Raw genomic sequence first — 15765 nt, forward strand, 5'->3', positions numbered from 1 at the left:
GGCAGGCAGGCTCCTTAGTTGCAGCTCACTGGCTCCTTATTTGCAGCACATGAGCTCCTTAGTTGTGGCATGTGAACTCTTAGTTGCAGCATGCATGTGACTTCTAGTTCCTCGAGCAAGGATCGAACCCCGGCCCCCTGCATTGGGAGTGTGGAGTCTTATCCCCTGTGTCACCAGGGAAGTCCCTGCCCATTCTTTAATTAGGTGATTTGTCTTTCTATTGTTGAGTTGTAAGAATTCTTTATATATTTTGGTTTAGACTTTTATCAGATGTATGATTTGCAAATACTTTCTCTCATTCCAGGGGTTGTCTTTTCACTTTCTTGATGTTGTTCTGTGAAGCCCAATAGTCTAGTTTATCTGTTTTTTCTTTGCTTGTGCTTTTGGTGTCATATCTAAGAAACCATTGCCTAATTCAAGGTCATGAAGATTAACACCTGTGTTTTCTTCTGAGTTTTCTTTTTAGTTCTTACATTTATGTCTTTCATCCATTTCAAGTTAATTTTTGTATATGGTGTGAGATATGGGTCCAATTTCATTTTTTTGCATGTTGATATCCAGATGTCCCAGAACAATTTGAAAAGACCATTCTTTCCCCCATTGAATTGTCTTGACACCTTTGTCAAAAATCAGTTGACCATAGGCCATGTATTGGTTTTTTTCTGGACTTTGAACTCTATTCCATTGATCTGTATGTCTGTCTTTATGACAGTATCACACTGTCTCAGTTATTGTACACTTGTAGTAAGTTTAGAAATTGGGAAGTGTCAGCCTTCCTGGGCCCCTTGAATTTCCATATGAATTTTTCAGCTTCAGGTTTTATATAGATTTTTTTTAGTGTTTGCTCTAGTTTTATGTATATATGTATACATGTATAGATATATATGTATATGTACATAGACATATACACATATGTCTATGTGTATGTACATATATAGATAAATATGTATATGTGTGTATATATATACATATCTATATGTGTATATTTATATATACATATATATCTATCTTAGGACAGTCTACTGGTATTGACATTTTACCAGTTTGAAGAAAGAGTTGAAACCTTACCTCTTCACATCTCTTTTCCTTTACCATATGTAATGTATTTGTCTTAAATATTTCCTCTGCATACATTAGAGCCACATCACATAGTGTTTTAATTTTTGTTTCAGCTGTCAAACATAATTTAGAATACCCCAGAGCAGGAACGTCTATTTTATTTACCTGTATTTTTCCTCCTCCATTGTTCTTCCTTCCTGGTGTACCAAGATTCCTTCTCTTATCATTTCCTCTCTGATTAGAGTTTCAAGGTAGGTCTGCTAGCAACAGATTCTCTTAGTTTTCCTTCATCTGTAAATGTCTTGATTTCCCTTTCACTCATGAAGGATATTTTTGCTGGGTATAGAAATCTGGGTTGATATTTTCTTTCAGCACTTGAATGTTGTGCTGCTTCCTTCTGGCTTCTGTGGTTTCTGATAAGATTTTGGCTACCCTTTAAATTGTTTTTTCCCCTGTATGTGTCATTTCTTGCTACTTCCAATATTTTTTCTTTTTTATTTAGTTTTTCAGCAGTTTGACTATAATGTGTCTTGGTGTGGATTTCTTTGGGTTTATACTGTATATGTTCATTGAGCTTCTTGAATGTGTAGGCTTATGTCTTTTGCCATATTAGTGAAATTTTTAGGTATTATTTCTTCAAATACTTTTTCATTTCCTCATTCTAACTTTCTTCTGGGTCTTTGATTATACGAATGTAACACATTTTGCTGTAGCCCCACAGGTTCCTGAGGGTTTTTTTCCTGTCCCATTGCATAGTTCTTTATTTTTTTGTCTTTTTAAATTTTTACTGGCATATAGTTGATTTACAGTGATTCAGGTATACAGCAAAAAGAGACTCAGTTATATATATATAGTATCTATCTTTTTTCATATTATTTTCTATTATAGGTTATTACAAGGTATTGAATATAGTTCCCTGTGCTATACAGTAGGTCCTTGTTGGGTTCCTGAGTTTATTTTTCTCTCACTCTATTTCTTCTCTCTTGTTCATATTGGGTGCTTTCTATTGTTCTGTTTTCAAATTCTCTGATTCTTTTCTCTATTGTCTCCATTCTTCTGTTGAGTCCATTGTTTCATTATATATTTCAAATGTAGTATTTTTTAGTTCTATAATTTGTACTTGTTTCTTATTTATAGCTTCTCTTTCTTTCTACTTCTTTTGTTTGTTTGTTTCCAGCATGCTTGTAATTGTTCGTTGAAGCATTTTGATGATGACTCCTTTAAAACTCGTGTCATGTAATTCTAACATCTTTGTCTAACATTATATTGTATAATTCTGGATTTTCTTTTCTGTTACTCAGATCTGTTTGTCTATTCATATATCAGTATCATATTGATTTGATTACATTGGTTTTATAGAATGTTTAATATATGATGAGGCAAGTCATGCCCCCCTCCTCCTACCCCCATACCCATCTGCTTTTCTCTTTCTATTCCCATGCATTTATTTACCCATCTTTGAATTCTTTGCTGGGTCTCACATGGTTTTTTTATTTGTACACTGGGCACTTAGTAACTGGTGAATTGAATTTGTCTACCAGAGATTTGAGTTGGATTCATTTGCATCTTGGTAAAAATTCTCACAAACTGGGTGCAATCTACTTAGTTCCACAAGCATTTCATGTCTACTGTCTACCCCAACATTGGGCTAGGTGCTAGAGATAGAAGATGGATAGGCCATTTCAGTATAATGTTCTCATTGACACAATAGAGGTATTCACCAGAAGTTTTGGGAGCACAGAGAAGAGCACTTAGTCTGGCCAGAGGTTTGTGAAAATCTTCTCAGAAGAGTGACACCTGAAGAGTAAATAGAGACTGACCAAGGAAAGAAAGGCAGGAAAGCCCTCTCAGATAAAGAGAAAGGCATAAGCAAAGCAAAGATATGTGAAGCAGTTTATGGATACTGGAGCCTAAAGACCAAGGGCTGGGAGCAGATGAAGCTGAAAAGGTTGGCAGGTTGAACTTACTTCAGAGGCAACTGGGTACTATTGAAGATTTATTTGTTTATTTAATTTCTAATGAAATATTTCAGATGTAGCAAAAGATATAAAGAAGAATATAATGGACATTTATGTGTTTATAACTCAACTAAAAATATAACATATTACAAACATATTTGAAGCCTTGTATATACCTCTCCTCAATTACATTCCCATTTTGCCCTCTCAGAGCTAGCTGTTGTCCTGAAGTCATTCTCATGCATTTTTATCCCTTTATTACACAGGTATGCCTTAGTAAGCAGTATATAGTATTGTTTTACATGCTTTTGAATGTTGTATAAATGAAATCATATTATATGTATTTTTCTCAACATTTTTCTCTGAACATTATGATTGTGAGATCCATGTTGATACATGTGGCTATTTATTCATTTCACTTGCTTTCTAGTATTCCATTGTATGAGTATACAGCAGTTTATCTATTCTTCTGTGGATGTACATTTCATTGAAGAGTTTCAAGCAGAAGGTGACATGGGCAGATTTGCATTTCAGATATATCACTTAGGGTTGAGATGTGGAGGATAGACTTCAGAGGTTGAGATTGGTGTGGAGCAGTGGTTTACAAACACTTTGGACTCTGGACCTCTTTATACCCTTAAATATTATTGAGGACCCCAAAGAGCTTTTATTTATGTGGTTTATATTTATTAATATTTAGCATATTATAAATTAAAACTGAGAATTTAAAATATTTATTGGTTCATTGAGGATAAAACAAGAATAAACCCATTACATGTTAGCATAAGTAACAATTTTTATGAAAAATAACTATTTTCAAACTAAAAAAATTTAGTGAAAAGATTTACATTTCTGCAAATCTTTTTAATATTTGGGTTAGCAAAAAACGTCTGTGTCCTCAAATCTGCTTCTGTGTGTTGTGATATCATGTCATGTACCCCTTGAAAAACTCCACTGTATACTGAAGGTTAAAAAGACAAATAACATCTTAGTATTATCATGAACATAGTTTTGACCATGCATATGCTCTGAAAGAGTCTCAAGGAGCCCCAGGAATTCCTGGATCACACCTTAAAGAACCAGTGGTGTTAGAGGAGCCAGTTTGTAGGCTGTTGCAAATAGCGTAGGTGAGAGATAATGATGGATCTGAACCAAGCCATTAGTAGGATGGATGGATGAAGAAGGGGAGATGAATATGAGAGATGTAAGAAGAAAAATCAGAAGGTCCCAGAAGGCAGTATAGGGTCAAGGGCAAGGAAAATAGTTTAGTTTCAACTAGGTACATCCTTCACAACCAACCTGTGAAGTGGATATATAGCTATAGAAAATGGCAAGATTTGAACCCAGGTCTGTCTAACACAAAAGCTGTTTGTTTTACCTAGTGCAGAGTTAGAAGGGGTAGTCATGGCAAGGAGGTGATGCCTTTCTTAGCAATAAGAGAGAGAACTAGTGAGGCAACGAAGAGATTTTGAAGTGCAGAGAAGGGAAGTAGAAGGAGTTTATTAACCCCATAGGTTGGTCCAATTCAGGGTTATATTGATGGCAGACTTGGCTAGGATGGGCGTTGGGAGAGTGGAGGAAGCTAGAATGTTCTGAATTACTTCCAGGCTGGCTGGTCTAAGGAGTTGTGTTTCAGCTGAGTGGGCAGTGGTGATGTCCAAAGAAGAAAGGCCCTCTGCTAGCTATGTATTTTGCCTTGTTACACTGCAGGATGGATCCATGCTGTGCTGACCCCCGTGGACTGCCTTGCCTTTGGAGGGAACTTCTTACACAGCCTTAACATTGAAATGCAGCTCAAGTGAGTCCTAAAGCTCGGGTGATCCCGAGTTGGCCATTCCCATCTGCTAGAGTCCTTGAGTTTTCTGCTATTATAAGGAGTGCAGCATAGAAGGGAGGCAAGATGATCAGAAAGGAATGGATACTGGTTTCTGATGATGTTCAGCCTGAAGATGAATACCTCTTCCTCACTTAGTAGTTATGTGAATTTTGTCAAGTCACATAACCTTTGAGCCCAGGTTTTCTAACCCAAAGAGTAAAGTCTTAGAGGGTAGTTGTGAGGATTAGAGATAATGGATACAGAGCATCCAGAGCAATGCCTGATACATAGTAGGTGCCCAGTAAACAGGGTCCTTGTTATCATTGTTATTGTTGTGCCTACTTCCTCCAGAGCCTATGAGATTGAGAAGCGGTTGAGCACAGCAGACCTCTTCAAGTTCCCCAACTTTGAGACCATCTGTTGGTATGTGGGAAAGCATATCCTGGACATCTTTCGAGGTATGGAGCCGTTTGCCAAGTGCCCTTTTTGCCATGCTGCCCTGACCATGTGTGTGTGCACATGTGCACATAACCAGCACCTCAAATCAAGATACAGTACGCATCACCACAAAGATCTCTGTTACCCCTTTATAACCTCATCCACTCTCTCCCCCTGAACTATCCATAACTTCAGGAAACCACTGATCTCTTTTTCATCTCTATAATTTTGTCATTTCAAGAATGCTATAAAAATGGAATCAAGGGATGTGATCTTTTGAAATTGGCTATTTTACTAATCGTAATGTAAGGTAGGTCATGGATTTTAACTTTTTTATTTAGCAAAGGGGACTGAGAAAATTGGATCACAGTGAAATTATTCCTATTTCCTACCAATTAAAATAAGAAACTCAATCGGTATAGTGTCAGAGTTCCCTGGACATGCTTCCCCTGGGGACAGGGCCCAGTCCTGACTACCCATCATTGGTTTGGTTCCTGGGTATCAGCCCAGGTAGAAGCCAACCTGCTGGGTTTCCTCTTTCCTGGTCTGCTTGGAAATAGAGTGGCTCCCTTACTCAGACCTGAGATTCTTCAAGGTGACTTGGCCAGGAAGAGTTACAAAGAACCTCAGAGGCCAATGAGTACAGTCTCTTATGCAGTACCTCAAGCCCTTATTCTTCCACCTAGACAGACCGTCACTTAAGTGTTCATTCAGAGTCTGGATGACTAACTGCTTATTATTTTCTGTTCTGAGCAGCTTAGTTCAGTAGAAAGTTCTTTATTGAGCCTAAATCTGGATGTTTGTTATAACCTCCTCCTGGAGTAACTCAGAACAAGGCATTAATGGCTCTTCAGATCTGTGTACGTGGCAGTCGTCCTCTTGACTGTTCATATTTTGAAACCCAAGAGGTAGGGTAGTGTAGAAGGAGCACAGGCCTCAGATTTAGACAGGTGAGGTTTCAGTCTTGGCCTTGGAACTTACCAGGTGCGACCTTTGGTTATCTCTTTGCCTCTCTGATCCTCATTTCCTGAACTGTAAAATGAAGATAATGATGTCTGGCTTATATGGTTGGGTATAGGATTAAATGAGATAGTAGACGTCAAGGTAGTCATAAAATGAACACCATTATAAGAACTGAGATCTGGAGTTGTGCTCAGAACCTTGAGCATTTTCTCTGGTTGTCTGAAAAAAAAATAACAAGTTCTTCACTTCCCTGCATGGCTTATTTGACACTCTACCTTCCTCTTTCCCTCTTTAGGTTTGCGAGAAAACAGGAGACACCCTGCCTCCTACCTGGTCCATGGTGGTAAAGCCCTGAACTTGGCCTTTAGAGCCTGGACAAGGAAAGAAGTAAATATACTTAATTCTCTACCTACTTTAGAGGTCTCCTCTCAGCAGGGACTGGCTTTGGGAAGATCCTCTGGGGACGTGGAGGAAACTAGGGAGGTTTGTGGGCTCCTAGGATTAGAGTAGAAGACTGGGCTAGGACTCCTTGGATTATATTTTTAAACCTTTCTTTCTGATTATAGAAAGTAATACATGCTTACTGTAGAGAATTAGAAAAATACAGAAGAGTGTAAAGAAGGAAAAACTTCACCTGTAATTTTAACTCAGAGGGAATAAACATTAACATTTGGATATACTTTCTTTTGTTTTTTTTAATATTCATTCTTAAAACATGATTGCTGTCACCCTGTACATATAATTTTGTATCTGAATTGGTTGGCTTTTCTTAATTTTTGTGTCACCAGAGTTCTCCACAAACATTAATAGTTACATGATATTCTTTTGCAGGGATGTACCATCCTTACCTAACCACTTATTTATTGTTGCTTATTTATTTATTCGGGGGATAGTTCTAGAAAATCGTGCAGTAAATAGCTGTTTGCATCAGTCTTTGTTCCCCATCTCTTGATTGTTTCTTCAGGATAGATTTTTAGAAGAGCGATCACTAGATCAAAGTATGTGAAAAAATGTAAGACTCTTGATGCATACTGCCAAAATGGCTTTTTAGGAATATACCAATATCCATCTATCCAACTGAATACTAAACAGCTATAAAAAGAGATTAAGAAAGCTCTCTATATACTGATTTGGAAAGATCTCCAGAATTTATCATGTAAAAGTATAGAACTGTGTGTATAGTGTGGTACCTTATGTGTAAAAGGGGGGAAAAGAAGAATTATATTTGTATGTGCTTGTATTTGACTGAAGACACAATCTGGAGGGATGCAGAAGAAACTAATAAAAATGGTTACCTGTTGGGGTGGGCTAGGGGAGCTGATGGCAGGGTCAGATATATACTGAGGCTTTTCAATATATATCTTTTTATATTGTTTGATTTTTGAACTACGTGAATGGATTATCTACTCAAAATGTTGAATTTATTTAAAAACCAATTTTAAGAAATGCAAAAAAAGGAAATATCAATATATTCTTTTATGCTTCTGATACTCTTTGTAGATTCCTTCCCCTGCATGCAGTAGCCTGAGGAGACTTTTCAGCCACTGCAGGCTTAAATGTGCACAATCTCCCCATTTCCTGTTGACAGCATTCCCCCCAGGTATCCTTGGACTTCATGTTTTGGGCCTTCTTTTGCTCTCTGGACTCAACTGCACCTGGGCCTTAGCCTTCGATTCTGTTTTGCCACATCCCTCAGGTGTGGCTACCTTGGGTTTCATCTCTGACTCTGCATCCCCACCTGACCCTCCCACAAAGTGAACTTCAGAGTGACTCTGTCCCAGGAATACCAAAAGGGAGGGATGTGGGTAGGTCCTAAGCACTCATGTCCTGAGCCAGGATGGCCTCAGGGACCAAGGGATGGCCCCAAACAGTGTGAGCAAAGGGAGCTGGAAGAGAGTAGGACACAGAACTGAGGAGCCCACACTCATAGGAGATGTCTTTTGTGAAGTGCAGACAACTTCTCTTTTGTGAAGAGAAGCAGTTGCTCCTTCACCCTTCCGAAGCCCCTGGGCTGGGAGGAGGGAGCTGTCAAGGTTATCCAGCTGGGTCACATGGGTTCTCAGCCCCCATCGCTGCCCAGCCACCAGAATAAATTCCAGATGGATTAAAAGAGTTAAAGGAATCAAACCATGGGAAGCAAGGAGGAAATGCTGAGGAACTTTTATCAGTCCAATGGATACAGAATTCAAGTCAAAACTGGTGGAAGAAGTCACAGAAGAAAAGTTTGAGCTGTCTGTCTGCATAGAGATGCATTGATAAATAAGATTACAAATGAATTAAAAGAGAGACAATCAACAGGTCTCTCCCTGGGTTGCTGTTGGGCTAGCTGTGGGCTTGTAGCTGCTCAACATTTAGTTCCATCCTCACAAGTGGAAAGGCTGGGTTGTCCCCAGGGATCTTGCTGAGGTTCTTGACTTTCTGAGGGGTGTGGTTCAAGCCACAACTAAGTTCCTTACATCTCTTGACACTGTCCTTTATTTTATCAGATATATGTTTTGCAAATATTTCCTCCCAGTCAGTGGTTTGTCTTAACAGTGTTTTTCTAAGAGAAGTTTTTATTTTTTAATAAGTCTAATTTATCATTTTTTTCTTTTATGGTTCATACCTTTAATGTCCTAAGAAATCTTTGCCTAACCCAAGGTCCCAACGATTTTCTCCTGTTTCCTTCTAAAAGGTTTATAGTTTTAGATTTGACATTTAGGTCTGTGATCCATTTTGAGTCTGTGTGTGTGTCTGGTGCAAGCTATGGAATGAAATTCTTTTTTTGCATATGGATATCTGATCAGTCTAGTACCATTTGTTAAAGAGACTCCCCTTTCTCCGTTGAATTGCCTTGGTAACTTTGTTGAAAATCAGTTGTTCATTTATGTGTGGATCTATTCCTCATGCCTTTTTTTTTAACATCTTTATTGGAGTATAATTGCTTTACAATGCTGTATTAGTTTCTGCTTTACAACAAAGTGAATCAGTTATACATATACATATGTTCCCATATCTCTTCCCTCTTGCATCTCCCTCCCTCCCACCCTCCCTATCCCACCCCTCTAGTGGTCACAAACCACCTAGCTGATCTCCCTGTGCCATGCGGCTGCTTCCAACTAGCTATCCACCCTACGTTTGGTAGTGTATATATGTCCATGCCACTCTCTCACTTTGTCACAGCTTACCCTTCCCCCTCCCCATGTCCTCAAGTCCATGTTCTAGTAGATCTGTGTTTTATTCCCATCCTACCCCTAGTCTCTTCATAACATTTTTTTCTTAGATTCCATATATATGTGTTAGCATATGGTATTTGTTTTTCTCCTTCTGACTTAACTTCACTCTGTATGACAGACTCCAGGTCCATCCACCTCACTACAAGTAACTCAGTTTCATTTCTTTTTATGGCTGAGTAATATTCCATTGTATATATGTGCCACATCTTCTTTATCCATTCATCCTCATGCCTTTTGTTTGACAGGCTCTGCCAGACCACGAGGATGAGATCCCAGAGACAGTGCGGACCGTACAGCTCATTAAAGATCTGGCTAGGGAGATTCGCCTGGTGGAAGTAAGAAGCATGGGAGCAGGGGAGGTGTTTGGGAAGGGCTCAAGGCTCAAGTGGCAGGTCAGGCTTTTGCAGTTGGCATGAGAGCTCAGGGGAAGGATTGGGAAGACCCCACCAAGGACCCTATTCATTCATTCATTTATTCATTCATTCAGATAATTATTATGTGCCTCAAGTGTGCCACATGTTGGGCTAGGTGCTTAGGATACGTAAATAATACAGTGCCGGCCCACAAAGAACTCACAATCTAGTAGAGGAACCTGGGCAAAGTTAACCTGTCTGAGCTTCAGTTTCCTCATGTCTAAAGTGGGGATAACTAATAACTACTGAGGGATTATTAAGAGGATTGAGTAAGATGATACAGGTTGAGCACTAAGTATAGGGCTTGGCACACAGGTGCTCAGTAAATTCTGCTGGTGGGTCATGGTGGTCGTGGGTGGCAGAGGTCATAGTAGTAGTAGTTGTTGTTATTAATATTTTGACTCAGTCTCTACATTCTACAAAATGACAGTTCTCCCAGGTTGAAGATGATTACAAAGCCATGTTTCAACAGGTGGCATATACCACGAGACAGTAAGGTGCAGTGGTAAGAGACTCAGAGAAACTTGGTTCTGGTTCCTGCTCTGTCATTTGCAAGCCTTTCAGAGCCTCAGTATCCTTATCTATAAAGTGGGGATAACACCCCCTTTTCAGAGTTTTGTTATGATTAAGAGCTAATGTATATAGAGCCCCTCGCACAGTGCCTGGCAGAGTAAGTACTCAATAAATGTGAACCATTGTTATTAATAGACTGCAGCAAAGAGAGAACTCAGTGTGGGCTGGTGAAGTAGCAAAGGCACCAGAGGAGAATTGGACTTGAGGAAGTTTCAACTTTCCTTTAGCTCAGAAGCTGTAAGGTTCCATTTAGTGCCCAGGATATAGGCACTAAATCTGTGCTGAAGGGTGTTCAGAGTGAACTACTGGGAAGTTGGGGTTCTAGCCGCACCTCTTGCAGCATGTTTCACTGCCTACACCATAGCTTACATTGTCCACCTCCTACCTCATTTTCCACCACTTCCATCTGTCAGAATCCTTCAGGGTTTTAGGCCTACCTTTTCTCTGGCTCTTCCCACTTAAACCAGTTTTATATACACAGAACTTTGGGCTGGTTGGAAGAGGACTTAAGAGATGGATCATATCTTTTTCATTGGCTTTCAAATGTTTTGAAGCAATGAAATCTTAATGTGGAAGCTCAATATATACAACCAATCAAAGCATAACTGCTATGAATAAGATGAAGGTGGGAGGCTAGTAGCAGAATTAGGACTAGAACCTCTCTCCTGCTCTCAAATCCTGTGGTCCTTAGAGTTGGAACCACACATTTTAGTACTCAGTTATTTTCTGTCTCATGTCAGCTGCTCTTGGAGTCTTTTTCTCTCCGGTTTTGACAGTAGTGCTGAGCTTTTCCTCTGCTCGTCTTCTCCTTACTCGTCAATGGCTAGGTAAAGAAATGCCACCCAGTAAATTCTTGATGACTTATTGTGCCAAAACTAGGGTGTGCATAAGTGCATATGTGAAGCAACTTTAAGCCCCTTCATGGCAGTACCGCCAGTGCCATGAACAGACCTCTGCTCTTAGTGCAGAGTGAACCCTTGAGTAAGCTCTAACCCCCTCATGTCCTAACACTCTTGTAGGATATCTTCCAACAGAACGTTGGGAAGACAAGCAATATCTTTGGGCTGCAGAGGATCTTCCCAGCCGGCTCCATTCCCTTAACCAGGCCAGCCCATTCCACTTCAGTATCCATGTCCAGGCTGTCACTGCCCTCCAAAAGTGGTTCAAAGAAGAAAGGCCTGAAGCCCAAGGAATTCTTCAAGAAGGCAGAGCGAAAGGGCAAGGAGAGCTCAGCCTTGGGGCCTGCTGGCCAATTGAGCTATAATCTCATGGACACATACAGTCATCAGGCACTGAAGACAGGCTGTTCCCAGAAAGCAAAGGTGGGTGCTGGCCCTTGGGTTCAGCCCAACCCTTTTGGGTCCCTTGTAAGAGCAGGGTATAAAAAGGATAGGCTCTCCTGTCCTCCCACCTCCCTTAGGGCCCCTGGTGTTTGGCTACCAGTCCCACTCATTTAACAAGCATTTATTGAGATCTTGTCTATGCTGGGCACTGTGATAGGTGCTGTGGACATAACCCTCAAGAGGCTGACAGGCTAGTGAGAAAGATAGGCATAAAAAGAAATGAGTGCAATGAAGTGTTGTGGATGCCACGATCAAGGGTGTATGTGGGGCCCTGAGACACGGGAGGGGATGATTCTATCTGGGTAGGGGCGATGGTCAGGAGCTCTTCTCAGTAAATGTGACACTTGAGATGAATCTTGAAATGCTGGGATGGGAATGACATTTGAGAGCATGGTATATGAGTAGCAGGTTGGAGTCTTGAACAGGTTCTTGAGAAAAGCCCTCCTCCAGGGCTCCACCTTGCTTCAAGATTGTGGTGCCCTCCATAGGCATGTGAAGATGCTCCACCTCTTTTTAGGGAACATGTTTTGCAAGATTAATAGGTTTCCCCTGAGCCAGCCATACATTCTCAGCCTTCTGCTCCTGTGATCATTTGGGTTGGGGGTGGGGGAACAGCATAGCAGAAGGCCTTGGTTCAGGTGGTTTTGACAGTGAACTCAACCAGTGAAACCAGAGGGAACTGGTCATTCTGATTCACATGGGAGTTCCAGATAGGTGACAACTGAGCCTCCTCCTCCTACAGTTCAACATCACTGGTACCTGCTTGAATGACTCAGATGATGACTCGCCAGACTTGGACCTGGATGGGAATGAGGGCCCGCTGGCCCTGTTGATGTCTAATGGCAGGTGAGGTGGGGAGAAGAAGCAGAGATGCTGGGATTGTATACCACTAAGACAAGGCATGGAATTGGGACCTGGGGCTGGGACATGGGTGAGGGAGGGACTGTGCTTAGGGAAATAACCAGATATTATCAGATAACATTCCGTAGTACAGAGAACCATGGTAGTGTTGGGGGTGGGAAGGGGGAGAGGTCTGGAACTAATTGGCAATCCTGAGAAAAATCTTATATAAGTTCTAGAAATTTCAGCAAGTCAGTGGATCAGAACTGTTGGCGGGAATAGGAGGTAGTACAGCATACTGGTTAAGAGCATTAGTTTTTTATATACCTTTTGCAATTCAGTTTTTAGGAACTTATTTTGCAGAAATATTTGCACAGGTGTGTAAAGAGAAATATTTAGTAGTCACTGTATCATTGTTTGTAATAGTAAGCAGTTGGAAACGTTCATCAATAATGGTTGGATGAATAAATTATGGTACATCTATGGAATAGAATACTGTGTAACTTAAAAAGAATGAGTTTACTATCTATTAACGTGAAAAGATTTCCAAGATATATTTTAAGTGAAAAAATCAGGTTGCAAGATAATATATAGGAATAGTTCATTTTAATTTTTTAAAAAAGCATGTATGCACATATGTGTGTGTGTGTTTGTGTAAAACAACGTACAGACCTTTTCCTTTAACTTTTTTGAAGAGGTTTAAAATTTATGCGGTTTAAAATTCAAAAAGTGTAAAAGAATACATAGTGAAAAATTTTGCTCCCACTCCTCTCTGTTCCCCAGTTCCCCTCTGCATGGAAAACTAATGTCAACGATTTCCTTCCAGAGATGTTTATACACATTCATGCAAATAACTATATTTGTCACATATTTTATACTTGTCACACCAAATTTGTAACAGTAGTTATCTCTGGAAAGTAGAATAGGGGAGGCAAGAGAGGAAATTTTCACTTCAAAAGCATTTGAATTTTATACAGTGAGCACATATTACTTTTCTTAAGATAATTTTTAACAGAATGTTTTCTAAAAGAGTAAAATAAAATCACATCTTGGCAAAAAGCTCCAGCTTGGGAATCAGACAATCCCAAATTTGAATCCCTGCTCTGTCACTTATTCGTTATGTGACCTTGACAAGCTAATTAACATATCTGCACCTCTCTGTCCTCATTTTATCTATTCTATAGATAAAACTTATCTTAGGGTTGTTGGAGGACTAAATGAAGTAATGCATGTAAAGTGCGTGTCACAGGTTCTGGCACATAGTAAATGCTTAATAAATGGTCACTCTTACAAATATGATGATGAAGTTGAAGATGAAAGGTGATGGTGGTGGTGGTGATGATGATGGTTGTGGGTATGGCCAGAAGCTAAGTAGGTCATCAGAAACCCTCAAACATGTAGGGAGGCAAAGGAAGACAGTAAAAGTTACCATCTGGACACTCAGAACACCAGACAGGAGCAGTCAGTAGTTAAGTACAGACTATGAACAGTGTAGGAACATAAGCGACAAGGATACCTTAACAGCCTTTTTGTGGAAAAGATTGTTTTCAGATCCCAAGGGTGAGTGTAGTAGGTCTACCTGGCTGGGAAATAAGGGAAAAGGGAGTGTGAGGGCAGGGCAGATTCTGAAAGCAGCAGAGCTATCCTTGTTATTTGAGAACATAGTTACTGAAGAATAAGATTAAAGAGACTTTTGAGCATTGCCTTTGTCTAGAACCCATGGTTGGTCTGCTGGGGAAGAGAAAATTGAGAGTCCTAAGGGTCCAGCCTATAATGGCTACTGAGGACACAATGAGACATTTTTCCCTTCCTCACCAGTCTTTCTTGTGCTGCTTCTATTATTACCTTCTTGCACCTGCCAGAGGCTGCTTGCTAAGTGAACCTAGAGAGAGTCAAGGTATAGAAATATTTATAGACAATATGATATTATGTCTGGTCTTTTCTCCAGAATAATGCCATGTTTTGTGGGGACTGAGGTGTAGATGAAACAAGATTGGCTGTGTGTTGATAATTGCTAAAACTTAGCTGGGTCATAGGTACATGGGAGTTTTTAATATTTTATATATGTTTGAGATTTTTCATTATTAGAAGTTAATAAAAGATCAAGGTGAAATAGCTACCATTTATTGAGCACATGCTCTGTGTCAGACTCTATCTTAGCCATTTACATACATTATTTTATTTAGTCCTCACAACAACCCTGAGGGTAAGTGTTGTTATCCCCATTTTACTAATGTGGGAAAGTGAGGCCCAGAGAACTATAAGATTAGCTACCATTGATTGGGCCACTTGCCATGGGTCAGTCTCTACATTAGCTCGTTAATCCTCCCAGCAACTGTATGAGGTAGAAAACAGCTAATTCACTAAAATCCAGTTCATCAAATGACTATTTGCTGAATGTGTCAAGTGTACTGATTTACCAAAAACTTGTTTCTCTTAACTATAAGGCTTATTTGAGCAGTCTGTACTGGTTAATATTGTTTACCATGTGTAACAGGATTATTTAAGCCACTTTTGAGTTCTTTCTACTTCCTTTATATATTTTAACAGCTTTTTTGAGGTATAATTTACATACCATACAATTAACCCGTTTTAAGTATACAATTAAATGACTTTTAGTAAATTTAAAGTATATGCTGCCATCACCACGATATAATTTTGGAACATTTCTATCACACCAAATAGATCTCTCATATCCGCTTACAGTCAGTCCTGGTTCTCTTCCCCAGGCCCAAGCAACCACTAATCTACTTTCTATCTCTATGGATTTGCCTTTTTAGACACTTCATATAAATGGAATCATACATATGTAGTCTCTTGTGTCTGGCTTCTTTCACTTAACAATGTTTTTGAAGTTCATCCATGATGTAGAAGTATCATTAATTTGTTCTTTTTTATTGCTGAATAGTATTCCATTGTGTGGATATACCACATTTAGTTTATCCATTCACTAGTTGATGGTCATTTGGATTGATTATGCTTTTTGGCTATTATGAATAATGGTGCTATGAGCATTTGAGTACTAGTTTTTGTGTGGACATGTTTTTGTTTCTCACTTAGGAGTAAAATTTTGGGTCATATGGTAACTGTTTAGCTTTTTAAGAAATTGCCAATGGAGCTTCCCTGGTGGCGCAGTGGTTGAGGGTC

At 39.6% G+C, this 15765-nt stretch overlaps 1 protein-coding gene across 5 annotated transcripts in view; it reads left to right on the plus strand.

The window, feature by feature from the left end:
* PHF8 (PHD finger protein 8) overlaps window positions 1-15765 on the plus strand; it is a 99973-nt gene that overhangs the window by 46429 nt on the left and 37779 nt on the right. For 3 of the 5 annotated variants that reach the window (XM_067023087.1, XM_059049747.2, XM_067023086.1), the window contains exons 9-13: window positions 4728-4815; window positions 5185-5291; window positions 6530-6621; window positions 9695-9784; window positions 12521-12624. In XM_067023087.1, coding sequence (XP_066879188.1) covers window positions 4728-4815; window positions 5185-5291; window positions 6530-6621; window positions 9695-9784; window positions 12521-12624 — 481 coding nt within the window. Of the gene's footprint in view, window positions 1-4727; window positions 4816-5184; window positions 5292-6529; window positions 6622-9694; window positions 9785-11454; window positions 11758-12520; window positions 12625-15765 lie in introns of all 5 variants that reach the window. The other 2 variants (XM_059049745.2, XM_067023085.1) reach the window with 1 other exon arrangement.

This window comes from Kogia breviceps, chromosome X (assembly GCF_026419965.1).
Source record: "Kogia breviceps isolate mKogBre1 chromosome X, mKogBre1 haplotype 1, whole genome shotgun sequence".
NCBI classification, from domain to species: Eukaryota; Metazoa; Chordata; class Mammalia; order Artiodactyla; family Physeteridae; genus Kogia; species Kogia breviceps.